Here is a 12,462-nt window from a genome sequence, read left to right as displayed (position 1 = left end):
CGGGTGGCCATCGGGTAGGAAGGCTGGTGTGTGTGGGTCAGGTGTGCGGCAGATGAAGGCAGGAGGTGGTTACTGGGCTTGAATGTAGACGGCAGGTGGGCTTCCCCTAGGGTAGGTTTGGGGTCGGAGTCCAGGAGCACTGGGCCAGCCAAGGTCCAAGTATGTCAGCCTATAGCATCTTAGTGGGGCAGTATGGGTGGTCCTGATGGGTTTTCGGTTTTCTTGGTCTCTCTGCTGAGTGGAGGCCAGAAAAGAGTGTGTGTGTGTGTGTGGTGTTTATGTAAAGCACCCAGAGTCCCATGAGGGTGGGAGTGGGTTATGGGGATGGATGGTGGCTCAGCAGGTGCCTGGAACAGATGGATTGAAAGGAATGTTCTTCTGAAAAATTCTCAGGCACATCTCATTTTTGAGAGGCTGGCTAGCCTGCCTTTCCCCCACCCTTTCTCATCTGGAATCCAGATGAGAACATAGGATTTCGGCCTTTTTACCCACCCCCTCCCGGGGACCGTGGCCTCACATCTCTCCTTCTGCCCTGGAGCCGCCGTCGCTGCTCTGATCAACGGCTCGTTCCCGCCTGGCCGAGCGCCAGAGTCCCCGAGTACAGCCCTGGGTCACGGCCGCCCGTGCCTCCCTTGCAGGTGAACCCTGAGCCGTACCTGGATGTTTGCATCTACGACAGCTGCTCGTGCGAGTCCATCGGGGACTGCGCCTGCTTCTGTGACACCATCGCCGCCTACGCCCACGAGTGTGCCCAGCACGGCGAGGTGGTGACCTGGAGGACAGCCACACTGTGCCGTGAGTCCCGCGGTCCCTCGTGATCCTGGCCATGCCTCCTCTCCCTCACACATCTAGAGCTTGAGATCCTGGGGGTGGACACCTTGGTGGGAGAAAGACCCACGAGGTGGAGGGGTCAGGACACGGGTGTATGTGAGGAGGGTCAGGATTGACTAGAGCAACAGGGAGAGCCTCTTCTAGAGAAGTTCTGGGAGAAGGAGAGGAGGGAGCGGTGATGAAGAGAAGAAAGAGGTCAGTGTGCCTGTAATGAGATGCGATCACGTTTACCATTGCAAGCGCTTCCCTGGTGGCTCTGACGGTAAAGAATCCTCCTGCAGTGCAGGATCCCCAGATTTAATCCCTGGGTCGGGATGCTCCCCTGGAGAACGGAAAGACAGCCCACTCCAGTCTTCTTGCCTGGAGAATCCCATGGACAGAGAAGCCTGGCAGCTACAGTCCAGGGGGTTGCAGAGTCAGACACCACTGAGCCACTAACACACTTCACACCATTATGATCTAGCAGCTCAGATACTTACGTCACCTCTTCCTTCCTGTGTTGAGTGACTGAACGTAAGGTTTATAAGGAAAACAGATTCAGAACCACTGGGTTCCTGGTTGGGGGGCTCTCAAAGCCCAGATGCATCAGGCGTGGGTGACTGTATATTTCCCAAGCACCATCATCCTCCCCCGGGCCATCACCCCCACGGGTCTCCCGCCATGTGTCCGGGGCTGCACGGGGTTGCCTGGGGGCCTTAATAACCGTCCTGCCTGTCTGTGGGTCTGCACAGCCCAGAATTGTGAGGAGCGGAACCTGAAGGAGAGTGGGTACCAATGTGAGTGGCGCTACAACAGCTGTGCTCCCGCCTGTCCAGTCACGTGCCAGCACCCGGAGCCCCTGGCCTGCCCCGTGCAGTGCGTGGAGGGCTGCCACGCACACTGCCCGCCCGGTGAGGCCCTGGGCCCCGTGTGGGGATGGAGTGGAGGGTGGGGCTGGTCCTCAGGAAAGTGCCACCCCGTCCTGCTTCATCTCAGCCTCACCCAAGGGTCCTTCTGTCCCCAGCCCCACCACCCTACGGCCTGTTTCTACATCTTCCACCAGAGCCAGGCCAGCTGAGATTTTTGCCAAGCTGAGCTCCTGTGTGATGCTCCTGGGGTCACTTGATGGGTTTGTCATTTGGAGCAGCACTTTCTGATAGAACTTTCTGCAATGCCGGCAGAATTCAACTCAGACGTGGCTCGTTGTGTCTAAGGAATTGATGTTACTTAATTTACATTCAAATGTAACCAGCCACTGGTGGTTAGTGGCTACAGCAGTGGGTAGCACAGGTTGAGAGTTATCAGATATCTTCTTTGGTGGAGGAACAAAAAGACCCCTGGTAATAAGACCTGCTTTGTCCTGGGATTTGGAGGAGGCAAGGTGGGAGAAGGAACCCCTTCTCTCAATGTTGTAGGTGAGAGGATGCTCCCTAAGTGATGTGGTGGCCCTCGGGGGAGGCAGGCAGAGCTGGGACAGGCCCTTTGGTGCCAGGAGAGTCTTCCTTGCAGGCGAGGTGGGAACTTTGGCTCCTAACGAGAGGCTTGTCATGCAGGGAAAATCCTGGACGAGCTTTTGCAGACCTGCGTCAACCCCGAGGACTGCCCTGTGTGCCAGATGGAGGGCCGGCGCTTAGCCTCCGGGAAGAAAGTGACCCTGAACCCCGGGGACCCTGAGCATTGCCAGCTCTGGTAACACAGCACCCCCTGCCCTGCCCCTGGTTGTCTGAATGATGGGTCTTACTGTCAAACCTGGGGGCCTGCTCGGAAGTGTCGGTTTGGGGAAGGACGTCTTATTCTTGTTCAGTTTGCCTCTCTGTCTTTGAGGACAGACTAGATTTCCTCCCCAGGAAACACCTCTTAGGAGATTTAGGTTTTTATTCCTTGTTGCTGAAGGAAGGGCCTGGCCTCTTCTTGTCCCTGGAGGTGGCATCTAGGCTGGGGACAGGCATCTGTGGAAAGCAGACTTCCTGTTTACTGCACGTTGGGATGCAGGTGGGGGAAAAGTGAGGTGGAGCCCCTGACCCTGTCGTGGGGCTTATATAGTGTGGGCCGCCGCCAGCGTGGCCAGGATGAGGCTCTCATAACTGGAGGGAGGCGCAGGTCACTGCCCCCTCCCGCTTGTAGGGGACCCCTACTGCCCCATTACCCGATTGCCTCTGGCAGCTGGCCCTGGGGAGGTGAGGAGGAGTTGGGGGGTTGAGCTCTGAGCTTCCTGAAGCCCTGCTCCTAAGTCGAGAATTTGTGTTCCAACGTTGATATGCTCAGCACCACTCCTTATGGGATCCTGAACTCGAGAACTTAAACTCGCTGAGGAAGAAAGGGGCCGTTGCCACAGCTGCCAGGGCCAGACCCCGAGTGCTTTCTGCCGGGGTGAATTTTCTAGCAAACACAGAAAACTCGAGAGTGTGTCACTCATGCTTTATCAACCAAGGATGGAGGCCCTAAATCACGGGAGTAGTATGAGGAAGTAGGAGTCGACTTTCCGTGAAGACCTTGCCTGCCCCTTGGCTGTGCTGAGGAGTAGGGGTTCTGAGCCGCAGGTGCATGGGGAGGGCAGTCATCTGGGTACACGCTGCGGCTGCAAACCCATGTGGAGAGCGGTTCTGGAGCAGGCTGGGGACACTGCTGGGAGGCACTCCACAGGGATACTCTGGGGCTCAGGGCACTGCTGTCTCCCCACTCTATTGCGATGCTGAGAGCAAGTGGCCACATGGCTGAGAGTGCCTGCAGGACAAGGTTCCAGCCTGAATGGGTCTCCACTGCAGGCAGCTTCTCTTATGGTCTGGCAGACCCTGCCACTTTCCAGGACCCTGGTGAAAGGGAGAGAAGTGACCAGGGGACTGGAAACTTGGCCTGGTTGGGTGATAAGTTGTGTGTGGGCTTGGGGCTGGGCATGCGGCATAGCCAGATCCTGGCATGTGATGGGCATAAACTGTCTGTCCGTTGTGGGAAAGAATCAATGAGTTACTGTTGTTCCCCACCTAGCATCTTGGAGACCTGAGAATACCACCTCCAGTACTTTGTTGTGCCAGATAAAGCTGGGATTTCAAATCTTTATTCATCTCTCCAAAGTGATTTTACTCCAGTTTTCCTCTCTTCCTTAAAACCCAACATGTTAAACATGCTACGGAATTATGCAGCTTAGACTCTGTTTAATAAATACTGAAAACCATATATCTTCAGCAGAGTATTTATAAGTCCTGGTCAGCATCAACATTACAGAGCAGTGTTTGTCTTTGGAGATATTTGGGAGAAGGCTTGGATTATAATTAAATATTTATGTTGCTAGAGGCATAGGTTGAAAACCAATCAACTTTGAATGGCTGTGTGGACTGCTGAGAAAGAAGAAAGCTTCATTTTTAGGTCCTAGGTTGGGTAGAAGCTTTGGTTTTCAAGGGACTCACAACTCAAGGGACGTGTGTATGTGAATATGTGTGTGCACGTGTGTATGTATGCATGTGTCTACGTGTATGTGTATATTTATGCATGTATCTGTGTGTGTGTGTATGTATGTGTGTGTGTGCATGTGTGTGTATGTGTGTGCAGGGGGCTGCTTGGGGACATACATTAAGCATGGTGTCTCTTTCCAGTGGGCAGTAGTCCTCGGGGGCTCAGGTCCAGTGGGCTGGGAAGTTCCCAGAGCTTCTTTCTGAACCATTTTGGTCTCTCCCCTCCTGCAGTCACTGTGATGGTGTCAGCCTCACTTGTGAAGCCTGCAGGGAGCCAGGAGGCCTGCCCGTGCCCCCCACCAAAGGCCCGGTCAGCCCCACAACCCCATACGTGGAGGACACCCCGGAGCCACCCCTGCACGACTTCTTCTGCAGCAAACTCCTGGACCTGGTCTTCCTGCTGGACGGCTCCTCCAAGCTGTCTGAGGCCGACTTTGAGACGCTGAAGGCGTTCGTGGTGGGCATGATGGAGCGTCTGCACATTTCCCAGAAACGCATCCGTGTGGCCGTGGTGGAGTACCATGATGGCTCCCATGCCTACCTTGCACTGCAAGACCGGAAACGGCCATCCGAGCTGCGGCGCATTGCCGGGCAGGTGAAGTACGCAGGCAGTGAGGTGGCTTCCACCAGCGAGGTCTTGAAGTACACGCTCTTCCAGATCTTCGGTAGGATTGACCGGCCCGAGGCCTCTCGCGTGGCCCTGCTGCTTACGGCCAGCCAGGAGCCCCCCAAGCTGGCCCGGAACTTGGTCCGCTACGTCCAGGGCCTGAAGAAGAAGAAGGTCTCCGTGGTCCCGGTGGGCATCGGGCCCCACGTCAGCCTCAAGCAGATCCGCCTCATCGAGAAGCAGGCGTCCGAGAACAAAGCCTTTGTGCTAAGCGGCGTGCACGAGCTGGAGCAGCGGATGGATGAGATTGTCGGCTACCTCTGTGACCTCGCCCCCGAGGTGCCTGCCCCGACCCCGACGCGACATCCTCTCGTCGCGCAGGTCACTGTGGCACCACAGCTCCTGGGTCCTTCGCCGCCAGGACGCAAGAGGAGCTCTGTGGTCCTGGATGTGGCATTCCTCCTGGAAGGCTCGGACGAGGTGGGCGAGGCCAACTTCAACAGGAGCGCAGAGTTCGTGGAGGAGGTGATCCGACGCATGGACGTGGGCCGGGACGGCATCCACGTCACAGTGCTGCAGTACTCGTACACGGTGACCGTGGAGCACTCTTTCAGGGAGCCGCAGTCCAAGGAGGTGGTCCTGCAGCGACTCCATGAAGTCCGCTACCGGGGTGGCAACCAGACGAACACGGGGCTGGCCCTGCAGTACCTGTCGGAGCACAGCTTCTCCGCCAGCCAGGGGGACCGGGAGCAGGCGCCCAACCTGGTCTACATGGTGACGGGCAGCCCGGCCTCGGACAAGATCCGGCGGATGCCAGGAGACATCCAGCTGGTGCCCATCGGCGTGGGCCCCCGTGTGGACGTGCAGGAGCTGGAGAGGGTCAGCTGGCCCCAGACCCCCATCTTCATCCAGGACTTCGAGAGGCTCCCCCGAGAAGCTCCGGATCTGGTGCTGCAGCGGTGCTGCTCCAAAGATGGCCCGCACCTCCCCACCCTCACCCCTGCCCCAGGTGTGTGGGTGCTTGGTGTTGGAGCGAGGACTTGGGGGGGCTAGGGGCTGCCTCAGTGGGGATGCCGTTCTCAGGCTCCAATCTGTCTCCCTGCTCTGTGTTTTCTGTCACATCCTGCCTTCAGGGAGAGGCATCTGTGGTCTTTTGAGGGGGAAGGATCTTTTCTTATGGGCTTCCGTGGTGGCTCAAATGGTAAAGATTCTGCAGACCCAGGTCTCATCACTGGGTTGGGGAGGTCCCCTAGAGGAGGGGCATGGCCACCCACTCCCGTATCTTGCCTGGAGAATCCCTTGAGCAGAGATGCCTGGCAGGCTACAGTCACAGGGTTGCAAAGAGTCAGACATGACTGAGTGACCCAGCATGCATGCATCTGTGAGATGTGGGTAATAACAGTGCTTACTTGTAAAATGCTTAGAATGGTACCTAGCACATAGCAAGCACTCAGAAATGGTTTATCTCCCCTGCAATTATTACTACCTTCTTAGCTGATACTGACAACTAATCAGTTTCTAGTTTTTCTTTATTTACTTACTTATTCTGGCTGTGCTGGGTCTTTGTTGCTGCACTCAGGCTTTGCTCTAGTTGTGGTGAGCAGGGGCTACTCTGTGTTGTAGTGCAAGGGTGTCTCATTGTGGTGCTTTCTCTTGTTGTGGAACACGGGCCCTTAGGATGCTTGGGCTTCAGCAGCTGTGGTTCCCCAGCTCTGGAGTGCAGGCTGAACAGTTCCGATGCATGGACTTAGTTGCTCCACAGCATGTGGAATCTTCCCGGACAAGAGATTGAACCCCTGTCTCCTGCATTCACAGGTGGACTCTTTACCATGGAGTCCCTGGGGAAGCCCACTCCCTAGTTCTAGAGTATCTTTATTTGGAGTGTTTGGAACCATTCCAGAATCACTAGCCTTCTTTCACTGTCTCTCGATCCTCAGGCTTGTTGTCTGTGCCTCTGTTTCTTGTTTTTTTTTGGGCCACCGATTTATCTAAACTCTTGTGATCTCTTAGTAATGGCTTCATTCAATCTCAGACTGGCATTTGGGGCAGAGTTTGTTTCCTCACGGTGATCATGACCCCGGTCCCCTGAGCTTTAGGCCTCTGCAATAGAATCACCTTCTAGCTCCTCATGTGCCACCTGAGGCCCGCGGACACACCAGTCCACCTTCCAGGGATGTGCTGCTGTTTCGTTTGCCATCCGCCTGTTTTCTGTTCCAGTCTATCGTTCGATTCCAGAAGAGCTGCAGCCCCCGAAACGGAGGGACAGGATGCCTCTGCTTCTTGCTGCTGCCTGTGGCGTTTAAATTGCCTTTGGGTGGTGTTGGCATCCCCCCAACATCTCCACACCCGGGGTCTCGCAGCCCCCTTGCCTGCTGCCTGGCACCAGCTGCCACACCCATGCAGGACTGGGGGACATGCCTCCCTTATGTGGCGCCTCCCAGTCCAGCGCCCTGCACACACTGTCCAGTGAGTGTCTGCTGCAGGAGCCTGGGGCCTGTCCCCTGCTGCCCTTGGCCACTCCCTCCTGTCTCTCTGCAGACTGCAGCCAGCCCCTGGATGTAGTCCTCCTCCTGGACGGCTCCTCCACCTCTCCAGCCTCTTACTTTGACGAAATGAAGAGTTTCGCCAAGGCTTTCATCTCAAAAGCCAACCTAGGTGAGTGAGGCGCCCAAAGTGGGGTGTTTCGGGGGCTCCCCGCTGATCCAGAGCGTGACACCTGCGCCCCATCTCCTCCCAGGCCCTCAGCTTACCCAGGTGTCAGTCCTGCAGTACGGAAGCATCACCAACGTCGACGTGTCCTGGAACGTGCACATGGACAAAGCCTACCTGCTGAGCCTTGTGGACCCCATGCAGCGGGAGGGAGGCCCCAGCCAAGTCGGTACTGTGGGTGCGGGCTGGGGGGCGGGGGCCGTGTGCAGTCCCTGCTCCTGGCACAAGTGACTGAGTGACCCCAGCTTGCCGCCTTGCTCCTTGGCCTTAATTTCCCTTCCTGTAAACTGAGGGCCGACACATTCTTCCTCCTCTCATGCATATGTGAGCCTCTCCGAGTCTCCGAGTCACTCTGTCTCAGTGATCTGAGGCTCCATCGGGAGACGGGATGCTCAGCTGGCCTCAGGACCCCCATCCCTGAGTCAGGACTGATTGTGCGGCCCACTGTCTGTTCCCAGGGGAGGCGTTGTCCTTCGCGGTGCGCTACATCACGTCCCAAGTCCACGGTGCCAGGCCCGGTGCCTCCAAGGTGGTGGTGATCCTGGTCACAGGCTCCTCCATGGACTCAGTGGAGGCGGCCGCCGCTGCTGCCAGATCCAACCGTGAGTGTCCCGGGTTCAGTCCTGAGGCCACCCCTGCCCCCACCCTCAACCTGCTCAAGGGCACAGAGTGGGCGGTGGTTACTTTCTGATGACCTGGCTGATTTCGAATGCTTAATGCCCACGTGTGGCCTGGTTTCAAACAGTGGGAAATTGCCCAATCCCTGTGTTATTTGGAAGTGAAGTGGTGTTAAATGTGTGTTCCTGGCAACCCACTCCAGTATTCTTGCCTGGAGAATCCCATGAACAGAGGAGCCTGGCGGTCTACAGTCTATAGGGCTGCAAGGAGTCGGCCACGACTGAGTGACTTAGCATTCATACAAGCATCCTTCATTTGCATGCCTTTGACCATCACCTTCAGTTTCTCCTGACCTGCCCTCTGTGTCCAGGGCCAGGTTGTACCCCTGCAACCATGGCCTCTTGGGCCTCTCTCCACTCCCATGTGTCTGAGGCTTGAGTGATTTGTGTTGGGGCCTAGAGAACCATCAGGGATCTTCCTGTATTCGTGGCCCCTGTCTGGCACCAGCCTAGGGGCTTGGGGGTGCTGGATTGACAGGAGACCAAGGGTGCTGCTTTAGGAAGGTGATGGTTGCAGGCGTGCCCAGCCTGCGTGTCTTGTGAGAGCTCATTCTGTGAGCGGGGCAGTAGCATTGCCCCGGGGGAGGGGGCGTGGAGTGCTGGGTGAGTGGAATGATGTAGCATCTTCTTATGCTCTCTGGAGAACAGCTCCTCTTTTTTTTTTGTAGTTAAAAAAGATTTTTTTAAATTGGAGGATGATTGCTTAAAAATATTGAGGCTCTACAAGTGGCTGGGTGAAGCTTCAGGCCAGACCACTCTGAACCCACTCGACCAAAGGTGGGCATAGACCCTTTCTTGTTCGTCTGTAACCGCAGGAGTGGCCGTGTTCCCCATCGGGATTGGGGACCAGTATGATCCAGGCCAGCTGAGGGTCTTGGCGGGCCCGGGGGCCAGCTCCAACGTGGCAGAGCTCCAGCGGATCGAAGACCTCCCCAGCATGGTTGCCCTTGACAACTCCTTCTTCCAGAGGCTATGCTCTGGTGAGTCTTGTGATGTCTCTCTTATCCCCTCAAAATAGAAGCAAAAGCAATAAAACCCATCTCGACACTAGAAGGTTCCCATACGCGAGATCTGGCCTTGAATTAAGACTGCTTTATAGGCCATGATCTATAAATTTCTGCTTGTGGGAGATTGTAAGACAAACCTCCAAGGGGCTGCCAGAAAGTTCTCTATGTATATACTTCCTTTCCTCCTTACTGTCCTCGCTCACTATGGATGAGGCTTCTGGACAAAGAAATGGAAGGCAGAGGCAGGGAACCCTAATATCCAGAGGTCATGGACCTCTTCTTCAGGCCCTGCACTCATCCTCAGCATGGGTGTAAAAGGCTTTAGAAAAGCAACACAGATTTACTGTATAGCATGGAGATTTACATTCAAGATCTTGTAATAATCTATAATGGAATGTAATCTAAAAAAAATATAGCAATCCCTTTGTGGTATACTTGAAACTGACACAGTATTGTCTATCAACTATACTTCAATAAAAAAGAAAATAAAAAGATTAATAAAAAAAGAAATACAGTAACATAGAATCTAACATCAAAGTACCATAGTTTAAATTGATTTAGGGTTAGAAGCTTTTTGTTTTTACCGTTGTTGTTCAGTCGCCAAGTTGTGTCTGACTCTCTGTGACCCCATGGACTGCAGCACGTCAGACTTCCCTGTTCTTCACTATCTCCCAGAGTTTGCTCAAGTTCATGTCCATTGAATCGTGTTGCCATCCAATCGTCTCATCCTCTGGCGTCTCCTTTTCCTCCTGCTTCAGTCTTTCCCAGCATCGAGGTCTTTTCCAATGAGTCAGCTCTTTGCATCAGATGGTCAAAGTATTGGAGCTTCAGCTTCAACATCAGACCTTCCAATGAATATTCAGGTTGATTTCCTTTAGCATTGACTGGATTGATCTCCTTTTTTCCCACATACATGATATTTTTCAAACTTGTTTTTTTGTATTTTCCTAATATAATTAGGTGTGAGTCCAAACCCACTAGCAGTTATTGCCCTGTCTTGCTAGATGATAGCTCTCTTGGTAGGAACTTTGAAGATCTCTTAAGGTTTCAGGGTCTTGTCTCATTTCCTTCTTCTTACTAGGCACTGATCTATTAATATCAACACATAGAAAAGAGGACCAGAAGATATTGATTGTAGTTGTTGCCATGTTATTACTGTTGTATCACTATAATGACTAACAACCACAAAGCTTATGGAGTTCTCTAGTGATCCAGTGGTTAGGACTGTACGCTCTACTGCTGGGAGCATGGACTCACTCCCCGGTCAGGGAACTAAGATCCTGCGAGCCATAAGGCAAAGCCGAAAAAAAAAAAGCACTCCACAATGTTTGCCTGAAGAACCACAGGATGACTGCCTTCTAATCTCCCGTACCTGAATCCTCACTGCTCATTTCACTCATGTTGTTTTCAGAGTTAATCCAGCTTCAAGGACTAGCCAGGTAGCTGAGTGAATGGCTCAGAATTTCTGGGTGGTGGGTGGGGACAGAGGTCTGACTTGTGTCTGTTTCAGGGTTCGTCAGTGTTTGCGTGGATGAGGACGGGAATGAGAGGAGGGTAAGTTCCTTTCTGTTGGCTTTGAAAGAAAGATCAGGAATATATATTTGGGGTCCTCGACCCCCTGGTTAACATTTCCTCCTTTGGTCTGGGTCAAATAATTTTTTTTTTTTAATTGGAGGCTTCCTTGGGGGCTCAGTGGTAAAAAATCTGCCTGCCAAGATAGGAGACACAGGTTCGATCCCTGATCCGGGCAGATCCCATATGCCACGGAGCAACCAAGCCCGTGGGCCATAACTATTAAGCCTGTGCTCTAGAGCCCGGGAGCCGCAACCACTGAAGCCCGCGCACCCTTCTCCACAACAGAAGTCACCGCAATGAGACTATGCACCGCAACTAGACAGTCTCTAGCTGCTCGCCACAGCTAGAGAAAGCCCACCCAGCCGCAAAGACCTAGCATGAAATAAATAATAATAAAAGCCTAAATAAATACATAAAAAATTAAACAGTTTTGGTTGGGGGTGGGAGTGGATCCACTTGTAAATCTCACGTTCTGTCTCCTGTCTCCTTGCCATTCAGGCCCAAGTCGTAGTTTCTGAGTCTCCTGAGGGTGGGAGGGTTAGTTGCCTAGTGGGTGTTGAAGTGCCTCACGCCAGTCCCTGCCCGAACGTGATTCTTTCTCTGCAGCCTGGGGACATCTGGACCTTGCTGGATCAATGCCACACGGTGACTTGCCTGCCAGATGGCCAGACCTTGCTGAAGAGTCACCGGGTCAACTGTGATCAGGGGCCACAGCCATCATGCCCCGACGGCCAGATCCCGCTCAGGTTGGAGGAAGCCTGTGGCTGCCGCTGGGCCTGTCCCTGTGAGTCCTTCGCTTCCTCAGCCTGGGCAGTGTTCAGGGCCAGAAGGCCATCTCCTGCCCCTACCACCTGTGTTCCCTCACTCTCCTGTCCTTGGAACATGTTTCCATCCCATTCCAGGGCTCCCTATCTCCTTCCGGTGCCGTTTGGAGGGCATATCCCCAGATAATGCATAGCCCGAGGGAAGAACTGATTTTCTGAGGTCAGTACTCAGCCTCTTGCTCAGTCGCTCAGTCGTGTCTGACTCTTTGTGATCCCATGGACCGTAACCCTCCAGGCTCCTCTGTCCATGGGATTCTCCAGGCAAGAATACTGGTTAGATGCCTGCTCCTGGTAATAAATAAGACTTTGAACTTGAGTTAGAGCTGAAAAGCCTCCCCGATCCCAGTGTGGACCGCCTACCTCTGGGGAGGGGTTGTGGGCAGCCTCCCTCCAGTTTTGAGCCTGGCCTCCCTGATCCCAGCCTGGACTGCCTGCCTCTGGGGATGGTGGGGCTGGAAGTGGATTCTCAAGTTCTTACACGACTGGTGCTTCCGTGGGAGGGCCCTGCGTTCTGGCCTGACAGATGTTTAAGGCAGCTGCCTTTTCTTGCCAGCTCTCCCGAGTTTTCCTTTGATATCAGTTGTGTATTCTATATTCTTTGCCTGACCACTGCTTAATCCTGCCATCTTTCTGGTTTGCTCTGTTTTGTTATTTTTATTTATTTGTTTTTGCATTCAACCCCTCACACAGGCTCTCTCTTTGTCTCTCTTTAGGTGTCCTCCTTACCATATAGAAGTTTGAGCACTTTTAGAGCAACCCTGGGCCTTCATTCCTTTGTAGACTGTATACAAAATACACACAAAG

The 12,462-nt window shown here is 53.9% G+C and overlaps 1 protein-coding gene across 1 annotated transcript in view; it reads left to right on the top strand.

Moving 5' to 3' along the window:
* The window catches only part of VWF (von Willebrand factor), a 124,152-nt gene that overhangs the window by 72,777 nt on the left and 38,913 nt on the right, over positions 1–12,462 (top strand). The window contains exons 25-34 of the mRNA XM_040234946.1: positions 639–795; positions 1,563–1,721; positions 2,364–2,499; positions 4,491–5,875; positions 7,405–7,521; positions 7,604–7,744; positions 8,034–8,177; positions 9,068–9,232; positions 10,770–10,813; positions 11,441–11,618. Coding sequence (XP_040090880.1) covers positions 639–795; positions 1,563–1,721; positions 2,364–2,499; positions 4,491–5,875; positions 7,405–7,521; positions 7,604–7,744; positions 8,034–8,177; positions 9,068–9,232; positions 10,770–10,813; positions 11,441–11,618 — 2,626 coding nt within the window. The remainder of the gene's footprint in view (positions 1–638; positions 796–1,562; positions 1,722–2,363; positions 2,500–4,490; positions 5,876–7,404; positions 7,522–7,603; positions 7,745–8,033; positions 8,178–9,067; positions 9,233–10,769; positions 10,814–11,440; positions 11,619–12,462) is intronic.

Source organism: Oryx dammah, unplaced genomic scaffold, assembly GCF_014754425.2.
Source record: "Oryx dammah isolate SB20612 unplaced genomic scaffold, SCBI_Odam_1.1 HiC_scaffold_29, whole genome shotgun sequence".
In the NCBI taxonomy this organism is placed as follows: Eukaryota; Metazoa; Chordata; class Mammalia; order Artiodactyla; family Bovidae; genus Oryx; species Oryx dammah.
The sequence above is the reverse complement of the archived record's forward strand: the minus strand, read 5'-3'. Positions and strand labels throughout refer to the sequence as shown.